This window comes from Limulus polyphemus, unplaced genomic scaffold (genome assembly GCF_000517525.1).
Source record: "Limulus polyphemus unplaced genomic scaffold, Limulus_polyphemus-2.1.2 Scaffold3102, whole genome shotgun sequence".
Classification (NCBI taxonomy): domain Eukaryota; kingdom Metazoa; phylum Arthropoda; class Merostomata; order Xiphosura; family Limulidae; genus Limulus; species Limulus polyphemus.
This window is the reverse complement of record NW_013668712.1, coordinates 130,026-141,918: the sequence shown is the minus strand read 5'-3', so window position 1 is coordinate 141,918 and position 11,893 is coordinate 130,026. Positions and strand designations below refer to the sequence as shown.

At 37.3% G+C, this 11,893-nt stretch overlaps 1 protein-coding gene across 1 annotated transcript in view; it reads right to left on the bottom strand.

The window, feature by feature from the left end:
* Positions 1-366: 366 nt before the first annotated feature.
* The window catches only part of LOC106468659 (ubiquitin carboxyl-terminal hydrolase 48-like), an 82,269-nt gene continuing 70,742 nt past the window's right edge, over positions 367-11,893 (bottom strand). Inside the window, exons 25-26 of the mRNA XM_013929096.2 lie at positions 3,082-3,287; positions 367-585 (exon numbers count right to left, since the gene is read on the bottom strand). Of these exons, the coding sequence (XP_013784550.1) occupies positions 382-585; positions 3,082-3,287 (410 nt within the window). The 3' untranslated portion in view covers positions 367-381. The remainder of the gene's footprint in view (positions 586-3,081; positions 3,288-11,893) is intronic.

The window sequence follows — 11,893 nt, the reverse complement described above, 5'->3', positions numbered from 1 at the left end:
AAGTCTCTTTACGTATATATTATCTCACATTAAACAATCTTACAACACTATGCACCGACACCGAGTAAATCAAGAACAATAACAAGAAGAATGAAAAATTTGAGTTTACAAATAATCCATCTCCCTTCAGAAAAACTAAACATTACCCAGTCCTAATGTTTCTCTAAAACCCTTTTCTTAGAAAAATAAAAAAATAAAAAACCTCCCAACTTCAAACATAATTAACCCTCCTCAATTTTTTTTGTGCCTTATTTTCTAAACGACAGCTTACAATCACAAACCCATAACCTTAGGCCTTGAAATGTCTGACTAAATGACACCTTCTCTCTGTCTGTCAGTCTTTTTTTTTTAATGAATCTTGAAAATCACAAAACTGTAACTTCAGGCAGAATCGTCTAGTTTGAGAATAGCTTCTTGAAAAGCACAAACCTGTAACTTCAGATCTCGAAGTGTCTGATTTGAGGATACGGTTAATTCTTTTTCTCCTCGAAGTTTTCTCCGACGACTACTTCGACGTAACTGAGAATCGCCACCAACGTTTGTAGCATCAGATCCTCCTTCGTGGCACTTTCGTTTCTTGACACTCTGGGGGGTAAAAAAAACACACTGCCGTCTAAACTGTTTTTGACATATTTAAATTACTTTCATTTCGAATAAACTAATTTTAATCTAACTTGTTTCGTAAATCAATCGCAATGTGTACAGAACTTGACTGCTAAATCTAATTGAAAGGCTTGTGGGAGTCAAACACGATTTCGTTTGAAGTATTAAAATGTACATCAATATGTCTCCTACACATAACAATGTAAAGCTTGTTTCGTGATTCTATCTACACATAACAATGTAACGCTTGTTTCGTGATTCTATCTACACATAACAATGTAAAGCTTGTTTCGTGATTCTATCTACACATAACAATGTAAAGCTTGTTTCGTGATTCTATCTACACATAACAATGTAAAGCTTGTTTCGTGATTCTATCTACACATAACAATGTAACGCTTGTTTCGTGATTCTATCTACACATACCGCTGTAAGGTGGACACATTTATTTATTTATTTTTTGTTTCAGAATTTTCGTGTAAAGCTGCACAAACGCCAGCTTTGTATATTCGTCACTAACCTTGAAATATTAAACTAGTGGGTTTCTTTATAGTTAAGCACAAAGCTACACAATCGGCTAGCTGTGCTCTGCCCACCACGGGTATCGAAACCCGGTTTCTAGCGTTGTAACTCCGAAGACATTCCGCTGTGCCACTGGGAGGCTAGACTAGTGGGAAGGCAGTTAGTCAACTAATTACACAGGCCTGCGAATTTACACTTCATAAAAGTTGTTTTGGTTTTAATAACGGACTTTCCATAATTCAGCTACGCAGATTTCGAAAATAATATTTTTTTTTTATCACATAAGTATTTTTTTTACAAATTGGGAAGAAGAAAAACAAACACTCTTACTTTCATCAAATTATTATTTCGTTTACCACAATGTACATTTTTTATTATTATGTTTGTCAACAAAAATACAAACAAACTAAAGAAAAGGAAAGAGCATTGATGTCAAACGAATATGCATCCTCATTCATCTTGATTTTTTTAAAATGAAATCTACGTCTTTTAGTCTCAAAACTACGTGTTGTGGTCTTTCATTTATGTATTGCGTTATGACGTTTTCTGAAAAATCTGTGCGTGATGGAGGAAAATGGATGTAATTTTCGGATTCAGCGTACAGTAATTACTGAAGAACATGTAAAAACGTTATTACAATAAAAACATCCCAGGCCTGTGTTATTGGACTACTATTGTTTGACTGTTTAGTGAAATATGACTGTTACTATTATATCGCACCCATGGCTCCAAAGTTCGGAGTGTGTTTTTGTGGTAACGGGTCGCGAATAACGAACCTTCAACTTTAGGGTCACAGCGATGCTAACCATCATGCCCAAGTTAAATAAAAACCTATTAAAAGTAGATCTGGCACAGCTCCTCATCTGAGGATTGTTTGGGCTATTTGTGCTCTGCCCACCGTAAGTATCTAAACCCGTAAGTATCTAGCGTTATAAGCCTTCAGACTTACCGTTGATCCACCGGGGAGGGGGAGCATCAGAAGTGTAATTCAAATTGGTTATAACGTCCGTGAACTTAGCTATATGTATTCATGAAATTTCCACAAAAATATATTAAAGACACTTCAATGTCTAAGGGGAAAACAAATCGCGTAAATCATACGTTTGTTTGTTTGTTTGTTTTTGAATTTCGCGCAAAGTTACACGAGGGCTATCTACGCTAACCGTCCCTAATTTAGCAGTGTAAGACTAGAGGGAATGCAGCTAGTCATCATCACCCACCGCCAACTTTTGGGCTACTCTTTTACCAACGAATAGTGGGATTGACCGTGACATATAACGCCCCCACGGCTGAAAGGGCGAACATGTTTGGTGGGACGGGGATTGGAACCCGCGACCCTCAGATTGCGAGTCGAGCGCTCTAACCACCTGGCCATGTTAGGCCTAAAAGCATACTTAATACGATTGAGAAAACATTCTACCAAACAGAAATGTCTTTAAACTTTGAATTATGCGCTTGCTGATTAAACTCTTCATATTAAAATAACCATGACTAAGTTTATATATTTTTTGTTTAATTATGTTCCGATATAAACATACGTTACACAACAAGTCAGACCGTTTTTTTTTATGGGGCCACTTTAGTAATTTTTACCTTCGGCATAATAAGAAAATATATTTGGAATATAAAAAAAAAACCAAAGATTTCTTACAATTCATCAATGTTTTATCTAAAAAGCGTATACCTAAAAATTGTTTTGTTCAAAGACGTAGTGCTGAGGTAGGATTTGCTTGAATTACTGCCCTACGATTTTCAGCAAAATGTAACGAAAAAAAAAAATGTCGAGTGACGTTAACTTGCTCATTCTCGTAAGTCTTTCTTAACACTTATAAATCACTTTATAAACACTTTATAAATCAAAATAACAGGCTTACAATATTTTATTTTGACTCCATTACTCTTTTGTTGTTTTTAACCTGAACATTCTTAGTCCATTAGTTTTTCGGATTTTAATACCTGAATAAATTCCGGATCTTCCTCTTTCCCAACGGTAGATGGCGCCACATCACAGTCAGGCGATTCAGAATCAACTGTTGGTGAGCCACTTAATTCGACTTCGTCAAACTTAGTAACACGACGTACATAAATCTTCGCACTAGTGAAGTCTAGCAGCTGTTGTTGTTCTTCGTGAAGTCGTGCGACGTAACAAGGCCCACAAAGAGCTGATGAAAATTTATAATGTTTTTTTTCTTTCAAGTTTTTACTGAAATATCGCAAATTTTAGTTTACATATGTAATGTATATTTAGTGCTAAATTATGGCCTTGTCATCACAAAACTGTACCTAAACTTTAGTTTCGTCATAAAGCGGTACCTTTAAAAAAATCTAGAAAATAAAGTTAAATACCAAACCTGCTTTAACACAAGACAAAATGCTAGTTTATTGTTGCCAAAAACTAAGCCATTTTTTATTTGTTTGTAGTAAAAACAAAGTAACCACATCTACATTCTGTTAACGCCAAAATGTGACTACTACTTCATTTGGTTACAGTCAAAAATGTTAATTTTGTTTATTTCGGAAATTCGCACAAAGCTACAAAAAAATAATAATAATAAAAATATATATATATATATATATATATAAATGAATAAAAACCTGCGTTAGTTTGTTTTAAATTTCGTGCAAAGCAACACGAGGGCTATCTGCGCTAGCCGTCCCTAATTTAGCAGTGAAAGACCAGAGGGAAGGCAGCTAGTCATCACCACCCACCGCCAACTCTTGGGCTACTCTTTTACCAACGAATAGTGGGGTTGACCGTCCCATTATAACGTCCCCATGGCTGAAAGGGCGAGCATCTTTGGTGTGACGGGGATTCGAACCCTCTTCCCCTATGATTGCTTGTCAAGCGCTCTAACCACTTGGCCTTGCCGGACCCCTGCGTTAGTTGTCACTAATTTTGAACTAACAGACTAGATAGGAGGCGGCTAGTAATAGCACTCACTGCCACGTGTAGGGCTATTCTAATCGAATAGTGGGACTTGACTGTCACTCTTATAATACGCCCACGTCCAAAATGCGAGGAGCGATTCAGGGCCAACGTTTGCAAATCATGAACCTCGGGATTCACAGACTGACGCAATGGCCCCAGTGATTGGTTACATATTCATTTTATCATCCCAAAAACGAAAAAAAAAGGCTGTATTTTCAGTTCATAATTCCAAAAAAAAGAAAAAAATACTATATTTTTTCTTTGATTACGAAGTATATTTACATTTGGTTACACCCCATAAAAGCACCCAATTACATTTTATTCAAATTCAAATCTGATTTGATCTTTTATATGGAGTTAATAGAATTTACTTTGTTTTTTGTCTCAAGAACTTCTGCTGTGTTATAATACTCACGTAAAACGCGCATGTTAAAACAGGAACAGAAGTAACAATCCATTTTAATCTAGTGTTAATTTGCTAAACATATATTCAGTTCACAAACAACGACGCAGAATATGAAACAGGACACATTGAACTGTCGATTCGCCCCCCCCCCCCAGTGACACGGCGGTATTGTCTGCGGACTTACAACGCTAGAATCCGGGTTACGATACCCGTGGTGGGCAGAGCACAGATAGCCCATTGCGTAGCTTTGTGCTTAACTTTATACAAACAAACCGTCGATTCACTGTTTTGCTTCTTCTTCCCATCAAAATATGTCGCGTGGTGTGTTAACTATCTGGGGGAACTGGTTTTCGATACAACCAACCAAAGCGCGATTACTTTGATGTACAAAGATGATTATAGTTACGAAATATTCTTAATTTTTTTTTTAAACCGTAATTTCATTTCTTTCGTACATCTAGTATTAAGACCACAAACACAAAACTCATTTCCAAATAAACTTAATATTAATGTCATACAAAGCATGTTTAACATGAAACGCACGCAACTCGCCCCCCCCCCATCTTCTTCCCCGAAGCTTGCCAAAGCCACTCTTTTTGTGAACAGTTAAATCCTAACCACCAATGAAGTTTGAGTTACTGGTTATTAAAACTACATCAAAATAGCTTGAAACAAAATCGGAAATATGACAGGAGAGGAAAAACTTCAGATATTCAAACAACATCGATTAATTATACAGGAAACGGGGGGGGGAGGGGGGAAGAGATTCGTGGAAAACTTCACGATGTGTATCTTTGAAAAAACTCTTGTCGAGGACTTGGTGACGTCATCTTTAAAAGGTTAACCATTAGTGGACGCACGCAACCCTTTGGAAACGTATTATCCACGCTCAGGTGGGCAGTGCCTTGCTAACGAAACTCTGGCAGAAACGATCCTCACATTCAAGTAGGTCTTAACTCCTCTCCCCCTGTCTCTTTTGTCCCCCATATCACATTGCAACAGGTAGGTAATGACTTTTTGATTACTATTACTAGGACCATTACCGGAACGGCTGGGGCTTACGTTCCTCCGCCAATGGAAATAGGTCCAAGTGCATTAGTTCTATCCTGCGGAGAACAGAGTGAAAATTAAACACCGAGAACTGGAATATCCCTTTCATTTAGACGGATACGGTTTTTCATGTTACTATGGCAACCGGCCACACGAGACAGCAGAAGTCTGGCGAATACGATCACTGGTATTCACAGGTGCTTATTTTCTAGGAATTCAGAAGACGAAAGTGGAAGGGTGTATTAAAAATAAACCTGCTCTTCCGAAGTGGAAATCCAACAATAAAACTTGACTTCAAGATTATCACTATGCTCTTTAATCAGTTAATTAAAAAGTTACTAAAACACACCTTTAAACTAATTATAAAATTCACCCGAAGTCAATTCTAGAAACACAAGCCAAGGATTCTTCAAAAAAAAAATAAAAGTTTCTAGTACCATCACAAATTCAGAAGGACGAAGTAAATAGTTACTACTATATAACAAAATATATGGATGGACTGAATTGTTTATTTTGTGTTTATTTGAGCAACAACATCAAAAAGAAAAAAAAGAGAGAATATTTTTAAGTAGTTCGTATACGGTAATAGAATGAACTGAAAAGTCCATATATTAATGTTATTGTTTCCTCCTTATCAGGTCCTCTACTCCCACACGTTTTGTTGTTTTAACGAAAAAGTAACTTCCTCGACAGACAGGTCCCTTTCAGAAATAAGAACACGAACAGCTCTATTTTCGTCGAAGAAAACACTAAAAAAGAAACTACGTCGGTGATAAAACGACCCCCCCCCCCCGTCCATTCTACGCAACACAGTACGTCATTGATCAGATTCTGATTTGGCTAAGAATGACGAGATTGGATTGGTTGGTTGTAATTAAGCAAAAAGCTGTGCAATGGGCTGTCTATGCTCTGCCTACCACGGGTATCGAGACACGGATTCTAGCGTTGTAAGTCCGCAGACGTACCGCTGGGGGGCACGAGATTGGGAAACTTTACACAAGTTCTATGATAGATGAATTCTCTTCCTTTCTACAACTTCCACTTCGAATCTTTAAACGTCATCAATCTCAAAAGCCCATGTGCAGGTTTATGGCAAAGAGTGAAAAAAAAACAACAGGTTTTTAAACATAAATACTCAATCGGTTAATAGAAACATAATTTAAATACATTCATAAACGAATAAAGGTCACAAGCACGTAGCTATATATCACTAGCAAATGTAATAATAACAGTAAAAAGTTACGATGTGACAATGTCAGGGTGCATAATGAATTTAAAACTTACCTTTATTGCTAACTGTTAGCGCATGCGTATACAGATGTAACAATGCTATCTTATATTAACGAGTGACTGGAATTTTCCTACTGTTTTAAGTATTTCACAAACCTTTGTGAAGTCTTTTTACGTTTTTATTTCCCTCATTAATGTGAAATAAATTATCATGTTTTGTTTTGTTTTTAATTATGCACAAAGCTACACAAGGGCTATCTGTGCTCTGCCCACCACGAGTATCGAAACCCGGTTTCTAGCGTTGTAAGTCCGCAGACATACCGCTGTGCCACTGGGGGGCAAATTATCATGAAAAGTTCATTCTTGTCACAGTTTGAATTGTGCTTAAAAGTGTTATTTGGTGAACTAACGCTGACAAAAACTTTTCTGATGTTATCAGCAAAAAGCTTCATTCTCTCGAAGAATAGTCAACTACTCGAAAGCACTCGAGTTTTGGGTCTTTTTTTTTAAATTCATTGCATCTTATATATATGTGATCCTGTGTGTTCAATCTTTTATCAAAATTGTATTGACCGAGTATAAGATACAGACGTAACAATGCTAGCTTGTATTGACCGAGTATAAGATACAGATGTAACAATGTTAGCTTGTATTGACCGAGTATAAGATACTCATTGACCTATCATACGATACGGATGTAACAATGCTATTTTATATTGACGGAACTGGCCTGGCATGGCCAGGTGGTTAGGGGACTTGACTCGCAATCTGTGGGTCGCGGGTTCGAATCCTCGTCCCACCAAACATGATCGCCCTTTCAACCGTGGGGGCGTTATAATGTGACGGTCAATCCCACTATTCTTCGGTAAAAGAGTAGCCCAAGAGTTGGCGGTGGGTGGTGATGACTAGCTGCCTTCCCTCTAGTCTTACACTGCTAAATTAGGGACGGCTAGCGCAGATAGCCCTCGTGTAGCTTTGCGCGAGATTCAAAAACAAACATACGATTGACGGAACTAGAAACATATATGAAGAACAAGCCTTATACAAATGTTTGGGAGGTAGATGTTCTGTGACGTTGTACATTTATTTGAGTAAGTCAAAACCGAGACCAGCTGGGGTTCGAACCCATGGCTGCTTATCAGACTTTAAGCAATTACGTTGCTGTAGAGTCACGGCTTTCAATTCCAACCAATCTCAGCCGTCTGTCCAGCTCTGAACGGAATATCGAAATTGAGTGTTGCTCTTATAACGCACACGTGGCTGAAAATACGGCCAGCAGCGCGAACCTTGGATCTACAACTTAGCAGCTAACTAGACTTGTATATTAACGTTGTAAGTCCGTAAACTTACCGCTGTCCCACAGGGTGGACATAACGAGTTTGTTTGCTTGTTTTTTGAATTTCGCGCAAAGCTAAACGAGGGCTATCTGCGCGAAGCCGTCCCTAATTTAGCAGTGTAAGACTAGAGAGAGGGAAGGCAGCTAGTCATCACCACCCACCGCCAACTCTTGGGCTACTCTTTTTACCAACGAATAGTGGGATTGACCGTAACATTATAACGCCCCCACGGCTGAAAGGGCGAGCATGTTTGGTGTGACGGGATTCGAACCCGCGACCCTCAGATTGCGAGTCGAGTGCCTTAACCACCTGGCCATGCCGGGCCCACATAACGAGAAATAAGGGATCGTTTGCATGTAAAACTTCCCAAAATTTCGTTTCTGTTAAGTTGTAGTACTGAACATTCCACAAATCGCTCTCTAACATTTCTTAGACTGACTGGGAACACACAAGCACGCCCTCTACTGACTCAGTCTACAAAATATAAAGTTAATTACCGAATTTTACTTCCACACATCGGTAAGCTTTATATAATATTTTTTGGCCAATTAAACTTTCTTAGTAGAATGAACCGAAATCAACAATTTCGTGCCTGACGCGTGAGATCTTTCCCCCACTCTTCTGAATCTTCACTATACCTTAAATAAACTTCAACTTCAGTGAATAACAGCGCCCCCTAATCAATCAAATGTTCGTCGAACGTGCGTAACGATGTGAACTTCGACTTACTGAAGATTACATTATAGAAAAAAAAAAGAGGGTGGGGCTATATGATACATTCTTCAAGACAAATGACGTCTGTAGTTTATAAATGAAAGTTGCTTTAAATTTGAAGACGAAAATTTGCAACTGGTCAATCTCTCTATTCTACACACCAAACGACTGCGCACTGCCATTGTTTCTTACTGCGCAGCACGACTGCGCATGACCATTTTTTCTTACTGCACGCATCTCTATAGTGATTTATTTGAAAGACCTCAACATACGATGTTTTCACACTTCCCTATTTTTTTTTTACTTCACGCCCTCTGCATGAACTTGACAGATCATTTATCACTTTCAAAGAAATCCTGTTTGGATTAAGAATCCCCCCCCCCCATTTTTTTTATAGCTTTTCGTAAAGAAGTTTAAAATCTTTGCTCTTTTTGACTTCATTGTACAGATGGACGGTTCTCAATAACTCTACCGTATTTATATGAGTCATATCACAGTAACACAAATTACATTCTCAGCTGGCCACATCAAGAATTTGGCAACTCTTTGTACTATAATCAAGGTTCTTCTGCAACTTTACTGCTTATTCATGACGAGAATACAGAGATCTGGTTTTTACACGATACATCATCTGACGTCATACAAGGAAACATTTCATTCAATATTCGCCAACGTTTAAATTATTTTTGTTTATTCTAAGAAAAAAAAAGAAAACAAGATCTTAATAGATTTATAATGTACAGTTTTTATTTGAAGACTGCGATATTGTAAAACCCCTATTTAGCCGAGTAACTTCTCGAAACACAATTTGTACACTTAGCCAACTGTGACCAGTATTTTCTTGAAATGTGTCCAATTTCTGTAGTTCCACTGTGACCTGTACCTTCTTGAAATATGTTCGGTTGCTTCAGACCAACTGTGACCTGTTTTGAAATGTGTCCAGTTTTTTTTTTTAGTTCAAATGTTTCTTGAAATAGGTCCATTTTCTCGACTTCCACTGAGACCTTTATCTTCTTGAAATATGTCCAGTTTCTCGAGTTCAACTGTTATTATGTATCTTAGTCAAGTATATCCAGTTTTTATAGCCCAACTTCAAACTGCATGTTTTTGAAATATGTCCAGTTTCTGTAGATCAACTTTAACCTATATGTTCTTGAAGTACGTCTAGCTTTTCGAGTCAAATCATGCTTTTGTTGGCTCAATCAATCATACCAATCGTATCTGTTTCTCCAAGCACCCGATTAACAGTTAATATTTATTTAATGTTATTAATTATGGGCATGGTGTCCAAAATAATCATACTTATACGGGACAATTAACATGATAATTCACCCATTTTGGATGCTTTCTGGTGGCAGTTTTTAAAACTCAAGAGTGCACATGAGCCACTCATTCAAATTCTGTAAAAATACGTTTTGCCTTCTATTCGAAATTGCAATATTGAAGAGAGGCAGTAGCGCCATCTGACGGGTACTTTCTTTCAGCGATTTTGAGTACATTTCGTTGGATTCTTGGCCAACAACAACAAGTAACTTTGTGATTTTATTTATTTTTTTGAAATTACAGAAATAAGACAAACCCTAAATAAGCTAGTTATTCCTATGCCATAAAACAACATGAAAAACAAAAGTTTGTAATAATTATCAAATAAATCTAAATATCCCAGCACGTGCTCTGGTTACTGTATTATACTTTACTCACACAAATGTCAAGGACACCTGGTGTTGCCAACCAGAAGCACCGTACCAAGAAAGACAATTAAACGACAATCAGAATTCTTTCTTTCCACCTGGTTCATTAGCGTAACTTGAAAGATGTGGACTTGGTTTTCCTCTGGCACTTGTTTTGGCATCTCTTACGAGATAGATCCGTCACTTGTCATTGCTTCTCACCGCCTTCCAAAGTGACAACAAGTCACTTTATTCAAATGACCGAGGCCTTATAGACCTCATTAGGAACACTCGAATCTATCACTGTGGTAGATATTTGTTCCTCGTTCTTCGGCAAAAATCTCGTAAATGACAAGAAACTGCATTCAAGAAAGTGTACACATTGACACCAAAGATTCATTAAAATACGTTAATGGACTCAAACATTATCTTAACTTTAAGGTACTGTTGTTGTGTGCAAACACAAACTTTAATCTACATCTGTTAGTAGTCTTAACAACGCTTCTCTCATTTACTTCAAAATATTCGTAAAATCGTCTTTAATTAAGTTCTTGGTTAACTTTTATATACTTTTCCATCTTTGAAACGCACAAGTACATTAAGCAATCAGGGTGAACGATTGGCTTTTTGTATTTTATAGTTGACTAATTACCCAATCATGCTTCTTTGAGGTGATGGAAATATCGTTTTGTTATTCAAATATCTCCAAGCTATGTTTTAATTTGAAAACAAGGAGTAAAAGACGAGAAAGAAAACAATCTTATAAAAAGAAGAAGAAGAAGGAAAAAAAAAGGACTTTGCTTCAAACATATTAACAGTTTGTTCTATTTTTGTTCAGATTTTTCGCGCAAAGCTACACAAGGGCTATCTGTGCATAATCGTCCCTAATTTTGAACAAATGAACAACGCGTGTAGAGTTTTTTTTTTTTTTTGCAACAACAGAACACGAACTTGAATCTTCAGACTCACAGTCCAAACATGTAAACTACTATGTCACATGTGTCAAGCGACTATAAACAAAATATTTACTGGACACACCAAAGCAAGTGTAAATTACTGTAAATGCAGCTAAGCCTAACGTGACCAGGAATGTATTTCAACATAGTACCGAGATAACATTTGTTGTACCAAATTATAAATGTTAAACATGGAGTTACAATATAATTGTTGATAATACTTTCTGTACTGTTACACTATAACTTAGGCTTAGAAATCGTGTGTTTGAGGGGTGGGGGGTTCGAATGCAGATATATTGAGTACCACCATGACTTTTCCACAAACTCATCACTGCCTGCAACCAATATAAACTTTGCACATAAAACAAGTTATTGAAATAAAAAATCACAAATCTAATTATAGAATACTGTTGCGTCAGCGAGGTCACGTGACTAGTGTCACGCCACGTTTCTAGAACTATCCTGTTCCTTCGGGA